Below are 17,039 nucleotides of genomic sequence, written 5' to 3' on the forward strand. Positions count from 1 at the left end.
AACTCTGGAAGTTGAAGTCCACAAGTCTTAAAAGAGCCAAATTTGCAGACCCCTGAGTTAGAGGACTTGGAGAATAGAAACAGGGCCAGGAAAGAATGCCCAAAGTTTCCTATAGAAAAAAACTGTTTGCTATTTTTTGTATACCATGATTTAAACCATTGGATCAAGTTATTCCTGCCTCTAAACCTGTGGTACCGTTTTCTGAAGCGGTGTTGTGGAAGCGCAATAAGTATTGATGCATTGGTGAAATCCAATTTTTTTTTACTACCGGTTCTGTGGGCATGGCTTGGTAGGCATGGTGTAGCTTGGTGGGCGTGGCTTGGTGGGCGGGGTGTAGCTTGGTGGGCGTGGCTTGGTGGGCATGGCAGGGAAAGGATACTGCAAAATTTCCATTCCCTCCCCACTCTGGGGCCAGCCAGAGGTGGCATCTCCAAACTATCCAAAATTTTCACTACCGGTTCTCTGAACTACTCAAAATTTCCACTACCGGTTCTCCAGAACCTGTCAGAACCTGCTGGATTTCACCCTGTATTGATGTTGACTGCGATGGGCTTATTGTTTTAAAGCATCTTAAAGTAAGCAAATCTATTATTTTCTCATAGCTGTCATACATTGCTATCCAGAGGTCTTTTAAGATATCTTAGGTTAACTGATCTCTATCAGTTTAAAAGGTGTTTGTTTGTTATAGTTGAAGTTGGCTTACAAATTGTTTTGATTTTGGATTTAACAGGGTGGACTAAGTGCCCAAGCTTTTGTTCACATAGTAATTGAAGATATAAATGACCATCTTCCTATCTTCAACCCTGTAATTTATGTGATAAACATCAGCAGTCATACACAGCCAGGAACAGAAATAACTAAACTTCTTGCTACGGATAAAGATTCTGGAATATATGGAATTGTGACATATAAACTGGTTCCAGGACACTTTTCTTCCCTTTTCAAAGTGGACCCATCTACAGGTATGATAGGAATAGTATATAATGCAATATAATTATGATTGCATGTTATTGTGGGAACTTGAATTTAAAAAATAAACGAGTACTTAGAACATTTGATTTTGGAGTGACACTTAAAAAATAATTTGTTTGTGTGTTTGTTTGTTTTTAAATTACTGATACAATTGTTGATACTACTGGAGCATCTGATGCAGAATTTTACTGAAGCAGAATAGGCATAGGCCTGGATGATAAATGCCTAGAAATTCAACATACTCTATAAAAGGGACATAAACAATAAAAGGGAGATACAAAGAAACTTTGTAGATCACAATTTTAAAACAGGACAAATAAGAAGATGCCTTTTTTTAAAATATAGAGTATTAGGATAAAGAAATATCCTTCTGAATGAATAATTTTTAGGATTTAACTTTATATTAACTGGATTTCAATCACTTGATGCAGTCTAAAGAACATAAAAAGATTCACTGTTATTTTAACTTCACAGAAGTAGGTGCCTTGAAATCTGAAGTTCTGCGACCTGTCTTCTAACATAATTCTTGGGTATCCTTTAAGAAAGTGATTATCATTTGTAGCAAGCCACATTGATCCCAGCAAAAACAAACTTAGCTAGAAAAATTATGCGGTGGCTCAGTGGAGATGACACGGTGGCTCAGTGGCTAAGACGCTGAGCTTGTCGATCAGAAAGGTCGGCAGTTCGAATCCCTAGCACCGCATAACGGAGTGAGCTCCCGTTACTTGCCCCAGCTTCTGCCAATCTAGCAGTTTGAAAGCATGTAAAAATGCAAGTAGAAAAATAGGGACCACCTTTGGTGGGAAGCTAACAGCGTTCCATGCATCTTTGGCATTTAGTCATGCCGGCCACATGATCATGGAGATGTCTTAGAAAAAGAGATGAGCACCGCCCCTAGAGGCGGGAGCCACTAGCACATATATGCGAGGGGAACCTTTACCTTTACCTTAGGAAAATGAAACTGCTAGAGACCAATTCAGAGATTGAAGTTCAAAGCTAACCACCCCTTCCCCCCTTAAAGGATGCAAGAGGAACAAGAGCTAGAGGACATCCTATAAAATTCCCTATCTATTTGATCAGAGGACACAGGCTAGACTGAATCCCAGGTAACATGGCAAGAAAATGCCTTAGTGATTACCCTAAGTCTAGCCCAGGTCCAGTAAAGACTCACTAAAGATTTGATCTTTAGCTTTCTCAACTGGTACTCTAGGGATCACTTCTGCTGAGTTGTCCTGGAGGATCTTGGCACCACCCAGTTTGTCTAATGAGAGAGGCAATTATTCCAGAGTACAAACAAGGCTAACATATGTTTATCTATGTGGTTTAGGACCACAGAGGATAAACTCAGTGAACCCATAAACTCCTGGGCCCTATTTATCATATGGAAGAGCATGTCACTAAGTATAGCTCTGGAGTGCTTACAGTCCCTTTGCAGGTGTCATTATTTTTGTAATACATGTGTACATTTGTACTACTTAAACGCCATATAAAAATAATAAATTGCAATATCCACTTCACTAGTATCTAGGCTGTGAAAGTTGGACCAAAGGAAAGGCTGAGCGCCAAAGAATTGAGGCCTTTAAACTATGGTGCTGGAGAAGACTCCTGCGAGTCCCTTGGACTGCAAGGCGATCAAACCAGTCAGTCCTAGAGGAGATCAACCCTGACTGCTCTTTAGAAGGCCAGATCCTGAAGATGAAACTGAAATACTTTGGCCACCTAATGAGAAGGAAGGACTCACTGGAGAAGAGCCTAATGCTGGGAACGATTGAGGGCAAAAGAAGAATGGGATGACAGAGAACGAGGTGGCTGGATGGAGTCACTGAAGCAGTAGGCATGAGCTTAAATGGACTCCAGAGGATGGTAGAGGACAGGAAGTCCTGGAGGAGTGTTGTCCATAGGGTCGCGATGGGTCGGACATGACTTCAAAACTAACAACAACAACAAAAATGTAACAGATTCAGAACCTTTAGATTTAGTTTTAGCAAAACTTTTGCATTTAAATGTTCTACAGTTAATATATCAGTTCATTATTTCATCTTTTCTCCCCCCCCAGGAACTGTTTATTTGATATCAGCCCTGACTAATGCCGATTGTTCCAGTGTGCTGCTGACTGTTTCTGCTCAGGATGGTGGGGGTCTGAGGTCTGATGTTGATGCGGATGTAACTGTGGGGATCTTTCAAACTGCTGTGGCTCCTGCTGTCTTTGAGCACTCATCTTACAGCTTTTCCATCACTGAAGATGCCCCAGAAGGAAGTTCTGTTGGAACAGTGAAAGCAAGAAAGCCTTTGAGTAAGTGTCCCTTGAGATCCATTCCAGCACACTCCAAAACTCTTGTTGATTGTTTACAGGTTATAAGTACAGGATGCCAATATTCTTTTTAGTACATTAGATATGCCGAAATGCAAAAATTAATGCTAAGCTTGGAATCAGTACCACCATCTGCTGAGTTGGGTAGTCACATATATTAAATAAATACATACATACTGCTCGACTGTCTGGAACCCATACCACATTTCTGACATCAATACAATTGAACGTGTCCAGAAATATTCTCCACTCCTCTGAATACAACAAAATACCTTATGCCACCAGACTTGAAATCCTGGGTTTAGAAAACTTAGAACTACGCCCCCTTCGACATGACCTGAGTTTAACTCATAGAATCATCTATTACAATGTCCTTTCTGTCGAAGACTACTTCAGCTTCAATTGCAACAATACATGAGCACACAATAGATTTAAGCTTAATGTTAAGCTTAATGCTCCAATCTTGATTGCAGAAAATATGACTTCAGTAACAGAGTTGTTAATGCTTGGAATAAACTACCTGACTCTATGGTCTCTTCCCAAAATCCCCAAAGCTTCAACCAAAAACTGTCTACTATTGACTTCACCCCATTTCTAAGAGGTCTGTAAGGGCATAAGAGCACAAGGGTGCCTACCATTCCTGTCCTATAGTTTCTTTTCGTTATATCCAATTAATATAGTTATTACATACTCATACTTATATAAATGCTTATATATTGTATAGTTATTTCATGCTTATGCTTATATATACTGTGTGACAAAATAAATAAATTAATAAAAATAAATAAATTAATAATAGCATTTCATAATGATTTTTCTGAATATATGTTTTCATGGAATGTTTCCTTGAGAAGTGACATTAAACATCATCTAAATAATGTTAAAAGCCTTTTAAAACAATTGTTAGACTTTGAAACATATAGAACATTATTTATTTACACTTTCTTTATGGAAAAGAAAGTGTTCTACGGTATCCTTCATCCCAAACATCCCTAATCACATCCATACTCAATCATAATCATCTTTTAATGACTCCGTAATCCCTTGTGGAGTCTGGGCAATGGAATGGAGCTAGCAGAGTGTTTAATGGCCAGATGCCCTTCCTGTCACCAATGAAGAGCTTTGTTCAGCAGATATATTCTCATTGGTCCCGAGAGAGAAATATCTGTCTCTACCTAGGATTGAACACACAGCCTCCTGATTGTGAGGCGAGAGCTCCACCTCTAGGCCACCGTACTACTCCCACATCTGTACTCAATGCATGTTACATTTCCATGAAGTAATGTAAGAAACCTTTTATGCTTCCTGCCACATTTCCTACTTTCCCATCATGCTACTTGAGCATGCATATGTAGTAGCATAGGACGTGAAGTTTAGATTACTTATCCTGCCTTTATCATGTTTTAAATAACTTAAAGTAGTGAATATATCTAATTCTCCTTATTGTAATTATTTTCCTCACAACAACCTGTGAGATGAATTGGGTCGAGAGAGTATAATTATCCCAAAGTCACCCAGCAGGCTAAGGCAGGACAAAACTCCCAGTTTTCTGGTTTCTAGCCTGGTGCCTTAGCTACTAGATCTTAATAAAGTTCCTTTGATTAGTTCCCCTTTACTTGTGTGCCTTATGTATTATTAATACCTTGTTCTATAGCGGGATCAGGCTTGAATTAACCTCGTATCATTTATAAGATCTGACTGCATAAGAACATTGATGGGTGTCTATACAGTAGAATCATTCAACTTAATTGGATGTAGTTAGCAGAGATTTTAAGTAAATTCACATAGCCATATCAGTGGGCACGTGAGCTCAGCTCCAGCTGATTTTCAGGCCTTCTGGGCCCACCAGAAGTAGGGAAACAGGCTGTTTCCTGCCTCCAGAGGGCCTGGGTGGTGGTGGAGAAGGCCCGTTTTTCCCTCACCTGGCTCCACAGCCTCTCTATGAGTCCTGGGAGAGCAAAAACTGCCTTTCCTACCCCCCCCAAGGCCCTCCGGAGGCCAGAAACAGCCTGTTTACCAACTTCCGGTTGGATAGGAAGTGATGTTTTTTGCTCTCTCCAGCCTCCAAAGCCTCTCTAGGAGTAAAAAAGTCACTTACAACCGGAAGTTGGTAAATGGGCCGTTTCCGGCCACTGGAGGGCCTCCTGGGGATGTGGAGGGCCGTTTTCGCCCTCCCCAGACTCAGAGAGAGGCTCTAGAGCCAGGTGAGAGAGAAAAACGGGCCTACCGGACCATCGCTTGCCAGGAGCGGGGGGGAGGAGTCGCGAGCGCATGCTCGGGGTGGAGCACATAGAATTATGGGGGTGGGCACACACACGTGTGTGACACTCCCCCCTGTCGCCCCTCCTGGCACGTGATGGCAAAAAGGTTAGCCATGACTGACATAGGTAGTCTTTGGCTTATTTCCATTTGTTCAAGGTTGTGGTATAGAAAAAAACAGACTATTAATTGGTCCTAATAGTTCCAGCCATTGTAGCATCCTCACAGTCATGTGATCATGATATGGGTTCTCAGGTGTCCAGATTACAGTTATGATGTCACCGCAAGCTGCATCATGTGATGACCACTTGCAACCTTCTCTGCTGGCTTCTCACAAAGTAAATGGGAAAGCCCATAGGAAAGGTCATAAGTCACTCCAGTATGTTGTTCCTGCCCCTTTTTTTTCCTGAAAAACCTGCTACGGAGTATGAGATCCCAAAGATTTTTCACTTTTCTCACCCTTAATAGCAAATGCGCCCTTCTGTGGCCTCCACTGACCTGCCTGCATGTCCTGATGACCCAAAGGATCTCCATACCCTTCTGCAGCAGCAGCATATCAACCCCAAATTCCTTACTTGCAACTCCTGACATTTCCTGCTTAATCACCTGTGTGTCCTAAAGTTATAACAGCAATTGGGACTGCTGGAATTGTGTTACTAAGCAATGCAGCCACATGATGTCATGCTTTAAAACTGGATCACATAGCAGTGGCAATCCTGGTTACAATTGTGTGTGTACTGTATATGTGTGTGTGTACAGTGTGTGTGTGTGTGTGTTTATAATCTAAAGGGATAGAAACAGCTCTTACAAATACTCCATAGAATCTTGTTTTCTCTCTATTTTTCTTCATGCTTTAGATTTAGTGAAAGCAAAAACAAATAGGAAGTATCTAAAAGAGTCTTAAAATATTAAGTTCATTTAATATTGTAGCGTGGATTTTTCAAGCAAACTGGAATGCGTTTCCATGAAATGAAACCTATACACTATTAAACTTCTCCATCTGATTCCTTTTTTACAGATTTCCTGGATACAGTTTCTTACAGAATTTCCGCTGGCAATTCCCATGGATTTTTTACTATTGATTTTCACAGTGGAATCATACACACCAAAAAACAACTTGACCGTGAAACACATGATCATATACTTCTTATGGTGCAGTCACAATTGGGAAGCTCTTCCATCTTCAGCAATGCCCAGGTCAACATAACTCTGATTGATATCAATGATAACCCCCCAGTGTTTATGGTAGAATACGATCAAATATATCTATCTCAAAGCATGCTACCTGGAACAGCTCTTTATATTGCTCATGCAGAAGATAAAGACAGTGGCCTCAATGGGCTCATCCGTTATGCCATTGTAAGCAGTCAGTCAAGTATTTTTACTATTGATCCAGCTCTTGGGATTCTTTACCTTACTAGAGATCTGAGTGGTTATAAGCAGCATGAGCATATAGTGATACACATCACAGCAGAGGATCGTGGAAATCCTTCCCTGAGCTCCGTGTTGATTTTGGGAGTGCTAATTGACAAACAAAACAGAAGTCCTGTGTTGACTTTTGAAAAGTTGTTATATCAAGTGGAAGTTAGTGAAAGATCCTGTCTAGGTGCCAGAATCCTGCAGATAAAGGCCTGGCAGCTAAATCCCCATCACATTTCTGCTACTCTTACATACTCTTTGGAACATAATGTAGATTCTGTTTCTTTTAAAATTGATCCAAAAACAGGCATGGTGTACTTACGTAATCCTTTAGACTATGAACATTTGCAAAATCATAGTTTCAGAGCTTTTGTTACTAGCTCAATGGATAAGTCAGTACAAAATGCAAGCACGTTAATAATAATCAATGTAATTGATGAAAATGATAACACTCCTGTGTTTCTTCACGATGTCTATTTTATTGAAGTTGAGGAAAGAGTATTACCACAAGGTGTGATTGGCACAATTAAAGCAATTGACAAGGACTCTGGAAGAAACGGGCAGCTCTCCTACTTCTTCTTATCAAATGACAATTATTTCAGAATCAATTCCAATACAGGTAATACATTTTACAATCTTCCCTATATTCAGGTGCAGTGTGTTAGTTTTCTAGTAGTATACGCATTCATTGAATTAGTTTAATTATTTAATTTATTTGTCAATTAACAAACTGCATCTCAACGTTTAGTAAAACTGGGCATCATAGGTGCAAAGAAAAAATAACACTAAAAAAATAGAATGCAGTCTTCTTTACTTAATAAGTAAAAAAAAAGTTTTTGATACTCCCAAGTATCATAATATAAAGTTAAAAAATATAAAACAGCACAATTGCTGAGTAGTCTGTGCTTGTTACATATGTTCTGCTGATTTGAGGAATGAACTTCTAGGACAAAAGTCAGTCAGATTCTCTTAGTATGCACCCTCAATTGATACTATTAAAAACTCACACCTTAATCTTGAGTTTTCTCTGTATTTTGCTGCCCCAATTTCTCAGGGCTGCCCTACTGCTTTAAAACAATTGCCTATTTCTGTTCTTGCTGACGTATTTGCCCTTTTCTTCTGACTTTTTCTTTCAAGTTAATTCAAACTTCATCGCTAATGCTTACCCCTTGGAAATCGACTAGCATGTCTTTATGCATGATTTAGAAATATTTGTACAAAATGCTTAATAATAGCATGTCACAGATGTAAATAATGTACTGTATTTTTCGGTGTATAAGACGCACTCCCCCCCCCCCAAAGTGGGTGGAAACGTCTGTTCCTCTTATAGAGCAAATGCTGCCCGTTCACTAGCCCCCACCCTTCAGCTTCTGCCTCCCAGCAATTTTACTCCTTGTAGCAAACAGCAAACAGCCTGCTCAGCTTCAGCACAACCTGATTTAGCACGAGCAGCTGATTGGCGGTTGGATCTGCCTCCCCGAATACCGCCTATCTCTGTTCCAGGCTGCGGGGATCGCTGTTGCCGTCACAGCCCATTGCCACTGCTGCCTATCACCGGCTCCGGGCCCCCCATTTTCAGCCTCCATGCGTCCCATTTTTGGCCTCCATTCACACCGTTTTTGGCTTCCATGTACCCCATTTTCAGCCCGTTCCAGGAGGTGATGGGTGGTGGTGATTCCCGCAGCCTGGAACAGCTGAAAGCTGGTATTCTGGGAGGCAGGCCCAACCACCAATCAGCTGCTCATGCTAAATCAGGCTGTGCTGAAGCTGACCAGGCTGTTTGCTGTTTGCTGCAAGGAAGCAAATTGCTGGGAGGCAGAGGCAGATTTTTTTTTCTTGTTTTCCTCCCCAAAAGCTAGGTGTGTCTTATAGTCCAGAGCGTCTTATAGCCCGAAAAATACGGTATATTCTTAAAGAGAATGAGAGAGCTGATTCAGAATAAAATTCAAGAAAAGGTATGATGATAAATAAATTTTATCCAGAATGAATATGGAATGGAAATTACACATAAATTGCTGGATTAATTGCCAAAACAGTTGTTTCCTAAAATCTACATGTATATAATACATTCCATAAAACCTGTCCTTTTATCAATTGAAAAAAACAAATAAAGCAACATGGCTGGTAGAGATATAAATGAAATAATTTGGAAATCATGGAGTATAATTACTGCTGTATAATTATATTATGAGGCAATTCATTTTTAAAAGTTCCCACATAACTCATATTAAGTTGTTGCAAGGCTTCAGAGCAGGGGTGAAATGCTCCCGGTTTGGACGGGATCGCACGATCCAGTAGCGATTGGGGCAGGTAGTTCGGAGAACCGGTAGCAAAAATCCCTGCCCCCTCCCCCAATGCCCATGCCTCGCTGTTCCTTTTCTCTGTCCCTGAAGCTCTCGGTGGTGATATAGCTGCAAACAGCCTTAAATGACTGCCGCGGCACTTCTAAGGGCCTCACTACAGCTGATCAGCGCTGTAGGCAGCTAGTAGACCAGTGCCTCTATTTTTAAAGAAGGTAGACCGGGGCCTCTCAGTAAAAGGCACTTGATAGACCGGGGCCTCTCAGTAAAAGGCAATTGGTAGACTGGGGCCTCTATTTTTAAAGAAGGTAGACCGGTGCCTCCCAAGTTTTATATACTTTATTATTTTTATTATTTATTATTATTGACCATGCCTATTCAGTCACCTGACCACCAAGCCACACCCACCAATTAAGCCACGCCCACAGAACTGGTAGGGAAAATTTTTAGATTTCACCCCTGTTTCAGAGTATCTGCAGCTCTGCACAAAGTAAAGAAATGTTTCACAAAAGCATTTGTACTGAGAATCCTCAATATAAAAAGATTTTAGCGAGTTTACTTAACTACTAAAATAATTTCATCCCTTTTGTTTCGCTGGTCTGGGAATCATAATATTATCTGTGTCAACCCTGAAGCTGACCTGACCGAGGCCATTTTGAGTCTTCAGTGTTGCCACACTGGAGCTGGGGGATGGCGGGGGGGAATAGAGATAGTTGGGGTTTGTAGCCAAAACAAAATACTTTCCCCTGGGAACCAAGGACATTCCCACAGGTGGTCAGAGAGGGGAGGAATGAAGTTACCAGGCTGTCGTGTCCCACTCCTCCGCTGACGGCCGGGTCAGGGAAATCCGAATCAGGCTTGCCTCTGCAGCTCTGCCCAAAGTCCTAGCAAAGTCCTCAGAGAAGGCAGGAGACCAGTAAGTGACTTCAGCAAGATAAGTTCGACTTTTGCCTGACTCAGAGACTGCCAGAAAGTAGATCCTTTATATAGGCCATGGGGTGTGGCTCCATGACTCAGCACTCATTAAGGCCTGCCCCTCCCTTCCCTCTGTTGCCTCCGCCTATCCAATCTTCTGATGCGAGGATTACTCCAATCAGCTGTTGGGAATAAACCCTCCTCAGGCTCACATGCTGTGGAGGAGGGGGAGGGGTCTAGCTGCTCCGTTTGCCTGGGCATGGAGTCAGGGCTGGGGCCGGGAGATTCTCCTTCTTCTGCAGTTTGTGTGGGCATGGAGCCAGGACTTGGGCCGGGAGGCATACATTCCTCAGTGTTCGGGAGCAGGTAAGAAGGCCCCGGCTGCTCTGAGGGCGGGCAAGACACAACACAGGCAACTGGATGACACCTTGATCAGACCATATGACTGATTGTTTAGGGGAGAGAGAAAACTTCTACTTCTAATTAGGTGAAAACCACGGGAACATTCAGAGTCAGTTTTCACCAGCCTGTGCAAATATGATCTATCCAAATAAAACTATTCTTTGAGGAATCTACCAGCCTTGGAGTTACGTTTGCTATGGGTGTATTACTTGGAACCCTGACAATCTGATGTCTTCTGGCTGATAGCATCTGGCTTTGACACTAATTTTTGTGTGGAAGTCCAAGTCATTTATTGCGCAATGACAGTAGATGCACAAGTGATGCTGAATGACTGCTCTTGCTAGCCTCTGGGTCAGGGGTAAAGTGTACTTACCTTTCCTACTGGCTCGCTAATGTGCGTGCAGCGTCATCTGTGCACGCGCCATTGGCTGTGCATGTGCAAAACCTTCTGGGTATGTGCGGAGGGTCTAAACCGGGATGTGATGATGTTATGGTTTAGGGGTGGGTGGAGCCTCCTACCGCCGGCACTTCCGGTTCTCCGAACTACCCGCCGCTGCGCTACCAGCTTCCATGAACCAAATAGAGTTGGCGGCATTTCACCCCTGCTGTGGATAATGGATCAAATGACAGAAGCAGCAAATGGTACCTTGTGCTACTTATCAAAATGCATCCCACAATACTCTTTCTTTTCATTGTTCCTTTTCACCAGGGGAAATTATAAACTGGGTGGCATTAGACTATGAGCAGCAAGTTCAGCACCATTTGATTGCTCTGGTAACAGACCATGGGGTCCCTCAACTTAATGCTACCATATCTGTCTATATCTCAGTTATGGACCTCAATGACAACCATCCATGCTTCTCCCAGGATAAGCTACATTTCAAGGTTTGCAAAAAATGCGAAGTCTGTTACTGTGCAGGTTTGAGAAAGGGCTTTGGGGAGATTTTATACATTTTATTACAGTGAGACAGAATATGGAGGATATTAATTTTAAATTTGAATTTGAATTCTACCCAATGTATGTTCAATTTGTGTTACAGGAAAGTTTAAAAAAATGAAGAAAAATTGGTTTTGGTCACCACCTTGTGGTCAAATGATTGAATTAGAATTTGGTCATCCTTTTACAAAATGTGAAAGAATTTGATCTGAGATCCGGATGATTAACACAAACTCCTTGTGGAAACCATATGGAACTGGTGTTTTTAAAGAATAGAATAGAATAGAATAGAATAGAATAGAATAGAATAGAATAGAATAGAATTTTTTATTGGCCAAGTGTGATTGGACACACAAGGAATTTGTCTTGGTGCATATGCTCTCAGTGTACATAAAAGAAAAGATATGTTAATCAAGAATCATAAGGTACAACACTTAATGATAGTCATAGGGTACAAATAAGCAATCAGGAAACAATATCAATATAAATCGTAAGGATACAAGCAACAGAGTTACAGTCATAATGGAAGGAGATGGACGGTGGGAACGATGAGAAGATAATAGTAGTGCAGCCTTAGTAAATAGTTTGACAGTGTTGAGGGAATTATTTGTTTAGCAGAGTGATGGCGGTCGGGAAAAAATTGTTCTTGTGTCTAGTGTTTATCGTTATCTTTGTCAGATAATGTTCCCGATTTCAAATATTAATAAAATCTAATTCAGGTTAGCTTTTTGGAATCATAATTGGTTAAGTACTGCTGCCTGCTATGGCATATATTTTTTTAGACAATGCTATGACATGTCTTTAAATGTATAAATATAGTGTGTATTTATATGTATATGCTCAGCTAGTCAGTGAGATGAAGTATTTTTAATATATCAGCTTAGTTATGCTCTGACAGTCTGACTGGAAAACAGAGTCCCAACCAACCTCAACAAATTACAACTTACCTATGGCCAGAGCTAGAAGTAAGAATCCTGCAATCAGTCAATAAATTTGACTATTAGTAATATTTTGATAAATAGGCTAAACATCATGCTGATCCAGCCATTCAGAAAAGGGGCAAATAGGTAACAGAAAAATATCTGAATATATGGCATAAACCCGCGCATTTGTGAATATATTTGTGAAAATTTTTCTCCAAAGCATAAGTCCTGGTTTTGTTTTGGGACACAAATTATTTGAATTCCTTGTAAATTTGAAACATTTAGTTTTAACGGAATTGTTTGATTTTAGGTTTTAGAAAGGCAACCAGCAGGAACACGAGTGGCCAATATATTTGCCAAAGACCTTGATTCTGGAAACAATGGAATAGTGCTGTATTTGTTATCCTCAGGTAATATTATTTATGAGGTAAAAATAGTATGGCTGCATCTGGTCATTGTCACCCATTTAGTACCACCCGTTTGTGAATATATTTGTGAAAATTTTTCTCCAAAGCATAAGTCCTGGTTTTGTTTTGGGACACAAATTATTTGAATTCCTTGTAAATTTGAAACATTTAGTTTTAACGGAATTGTTTGATTTTAGGTTTTAGAAAGGCAACCAGCAGGAACACGAGTGGCCAATATATTTGCCAAAGACCTTGATTCTGGAAACAATGGAATAGTGCTGTATTTGTTATCCTCAGGTAATATTATTTATGAGGTAAAAATAGTATGGCTGCATCTGGTCATTGTCACCCATTTAGCACCACCCATTTGTAACTTAAAGAATGCTATTGACTCAGGTGACTATTGCCTTTTTTATCTTTTACAGAAGTACTGGCATTCGATGGATTGGAGGGTAGCTGAGCCTGCTGGGAGCATCCCATAGAGACAATAGTACCTATCCCATAGGGACAGGAACAAGAACATCATCAGAGTTGGAGGTCATCTAGTCCAGGGGTCTCCAATCTTGGCAACTTTAAGATTTGTGGACTTCAACTCCCAAAATTCCTCAGCCAGTGAAGTCCACAAGTCTTAAAGTTTCCAAGACTTGGAGGCCCCTGGTCTAGTCCAACCCCCTACTCTAGGAGGAGACCATGTACCAGGAATCTGCAAACTTGGCTTTTTTAAGACTTGTGGACTTCAACTCCCAGAGTTCCTCAGCCAACAAAGCTGGCTGAGGAACCCTGGGAGTTGAAGTTCACAAGATCCAAGTTTGCAGACCCCTGCCATATACCATTTCAGACAAATGAGTGTACAATTTCTTCTGAAAAGCCTCCAGAGATGAAGCACCCACAACTTCTGAAGGCAAGCTGTTCCCCTGGTAGATTGTTCTCACTGTTAGGAGAATTCCTCCATAGTTGCTTCTCTCCTTGGTCTGTTTCTCTCTGACTTCCATATTTCTTGGAATTATTTAGGAAATGGGAAAATCTAGACTTCATGAATTTTCATGGCTTATTTTGGGAGAATAAGATCCAGGACACAGATGTCACATATTCAGTTTCTCATAATAATATATTAATATATTTATCTTAATTGCGACAAACTGGATGTTTTGGATCTTATTCTTCCAAAGTAAGCCATGACAATCTATCCAATGTTAATCTTTAAACTCTGGTAGGTTTATGATGTGTTATAAAATAGCATAGGTACTGTGTTCAAAACCAATATAGTTGATGTAAAATGTGCTCTGCTGCTTGAGAGTATCAACTACATGGGATTTTTTTTTATTCTTTTCTGATATATATTTACCAAGAAACCACTCTAGTCTTCAGCCAGCAAAGCAAAACTTTATTGGCAGATAACAATCCTTATTTAAGATTTTTCCTGCTGACAATCTCTTGTGCAATTTTTAATTTATTCAATTTCTATAGCATCGTAATTGTGTGCTTTTGGGAAGTTCTTTTCCAACTGAGATTCTCCATGTGGAGAACGAAATACAATGAAGATATGTTATTTTTTTATATCTTCCCATGACTTGGACTATTGTAGAAAGAAGTATTCTATAAAAAAAGTCCCATACTTAAAATGAGATTTTATGCTCCTTCTTCTCAATGTTGTCCTTTTGCAAGTTTCTTTTGAAAATTAGGGTTACATTGTGCTGGTAGATTGAATTAACAGGGTTCACTTTTAATCCAAATTTAGAGGATACTAGGCAGGGGTGGGCTTCAGATCCTTTAGCAGCGGGTTCGCTGCCCCGTTGCTGGGTGGGCGTGGCCATGGTGGGCATGGCCTAGTCACCTGCCTGTACCATGGTGAGGAGGGGCAGTTTTTGTCCTCCCCAGGCTCTGGAGGCTTTCTTTGCGCCTCTGGGAGGGCAAAAACAGCTTCTCCCTGGGTCCGGAGGCCCTCCAGAGGCTGGAAACAAGCCCGTTTCCAGACTTCCGGAACCTCTGGTAGGCCCGTGTTTTGCCCTCCCAGACCCTCCATGCTGCCCCTGCACTTACCTGGAATGATGAACAGGCCACGTGGAGATTCCTGGGAGGGGAGGGGCAGGAGGGCTGGGGTGGGCGTGGCTAGCCAGGGGTGGCATTTGTGGGTTTGCCGAACCCCGGCGATCTTTGGCTAGAGGATCGTCCGAACCCTGCCGAACCTCCAGGAGCCCACCCCTGATACTAGGCAACCCATGTTCCAGTAGGACACACTTTCAAAGATATTTCCTTACAAGATTCCTCAATGTCTTCAATAGTGACAGTGTTTAATATACTGCCCTCACTAGAAAAGCTGGGGTACATTCAAAGATGTACCTGCCTTGAAAATGATCCATGTTGAACCATTAATACACTCAAACATCAGTACAGGAAATGTTTTATGACATTTATCAAATTTGCCAAATTTTAATTCCATGGGCATCTTGGATACTGCATTTTGTAGGTATTCCGTACGTTAGCCCATTTGACTATGGTTGTACTTTGGTTCAAAAAGTTTTGCCCTGTGGTATACCATTTCAGCTAGTTAAAGGAGTTTTAGTAGTATATATATTTAGTAATATATAATTGCTCTCAGAGCAACTTTCCATACTATAGAGCAGGGGTCTCCAACCTTGGCAACTTTAAGACTTGTGGACTTCAACTCTTGAAGTTGAAGTCCACAAATCTTAAAGTTGCCACGGTTGGAGACCCCTGATATAGAGAGAGTTTACCAGAAAATACCCTTATTCTCAGGTATAATATTTGAAGGGAAGCATAGAAAGTTACACTATTAAGATAGAAGAAAAGGTCTCCTTGACTTGAGGCAGTGCAATCTTGGAGAATTTGGGGCCAAATATGGCAATAGTAATAGCACTTAGACTTATATACCGCTTCATAGTGCTTTTATAGCCCTCTCTAAGCGGTTTACAGAGTCACCATATTGCCCCCAACAATCTGCATCCTCATTTTACTGACCTCAGAAGGATGGAAGGCTAAGTCAACCTTGAACCGGTGAGATTTGAACTGCCGAACTGCAGCCAGCTGGCAGTCAGCTGAAGTAGCCTGCAGTGTTGCACTCTAACCACTGTGCCACCTCGGCTCTCAAATATGGATTATAAATTTGAATTGCTCATCATTGGTGTAAATGACCTTCATTGCATATTGGGTATGTCCTTATCTCTTGTAACATGGAGGGATGAGGGGTTAAAATTGTACCCTAAGAAATCAGATTGCTTTTTTTAAACTTGCCAGAGACTTCTGTAAGCTTATAAAGGATATTAGTTTAAATTTTTATTCCTTGAATTGTAAGTTGATTTCTATTTAAGGGAATCTTTTTAAGACTGCAAGGCAGAGAGAAAAAATATGCACATTTAGGGAAACATGGTTATATTCTGCTTGCCATGTGAGAGAATTTTGTACAATTCAAAATTTTGAATTCTCAGCTGTTCACTCAATACTTAACATTGTTTAAAGTTCTTCTAAATAACACTTTCCTAACATGCTCCTGTATCTCTTTCAGAAGAAAGTTTAGGTCACTTTCAAATTGACAGCAGTAGCGGTGAGTTAAGGACTACCAAAGCTCTTTTATACGATTGGCATCCAAACTACCGAATGGTAATCACGGCAATTGACAATGGAGATCCTTCTCTCCAAGGGGAAATAGTCATCAATATTGAGGTACTGGCTTAAACATAGAGTGTTTTTTGAGAAGTAGTACTTTTGATTAAGAAAGTTATTCAAGTTAAATGAACTTGAACAGTTAAATGAACCAATTAAAAGACCGAAAGAATGATACTTTGGACATTTGGATACCCTGTCCAGAGCACCATACTTCAATCTCTCTTCGTTGTTTCATTTGTACATCCTTTATTTGGTGGGTTTGTGGCTTGGTGTGTGTAACAGGGGAAGGATACTGCAAAATCTCCATTCCCACCCAACTCCTGAGGAAGGATACTACAAAATCTCCATTCCCACCCCACTCCAGGGGAAGGATCCTAGCCCTGTTATATATTATCTCCTCTGTCACAATATAATTTTCTGGGAATAATGAACTGAAGGGTGTTGTAATGTTATGTTTGTGAGTTTCTAAGGGGAATCTTTTCAGCTGTGCAGGCTAATTTAGATCCAACTCAACAAGAGAGGTCTTATGAAACAAATAGAAAATTCAAGCTGAGCTTCAAATTTTCAAGA

At 40.8% G+C, this 17,039-nt stretch overlaps 1 protein-coding gene across 1 annotated transcript in view; it reads left to right on the top strand.

Moving 5' to 3' along the window:
- DCHS2 (dachsous cadherin-related 2) overlaps positions 1 to 17,039 on the top strand; it is a 173,585-nt gene that overhangs the window by 38,708 nt on the left and 117,838 nt on the right. The window contains 6 exon segments of the mRNA XM_058193811.1: positions 731 to 962; positions 3,029 to 3,265; positions 6,561 to 7,580; positions 11,288 to 11,463; positions 12,749 to 12,848; positions 16,369 to 16,526. Of these exon segments, the coding sequence (XP_058049794.1) occupies positions 731 to 962; positions 3,029 to 3,265; positions 6,561 to 7,580; positions 11,288 to 11,463; positions 12,749 to 12,848; positions 16,369 to 16,526 (1,923 nt within the window).

Source organism: Ahaetulla prasina, chromosome 8 (genome assembly GCF_028640845.1).
Source record: "Ahaetulla prasina isolate Xishuangbanna chromosome 8, ASM2864084v1, whole genome shotgun sequence".
Classification (NCBI taxonomy): Eukaryota; Metazoa; Chordata; class Lepidosauria; order Squamata; family Colubridae; genus Ahaetulla; species Ahaetulla prasina.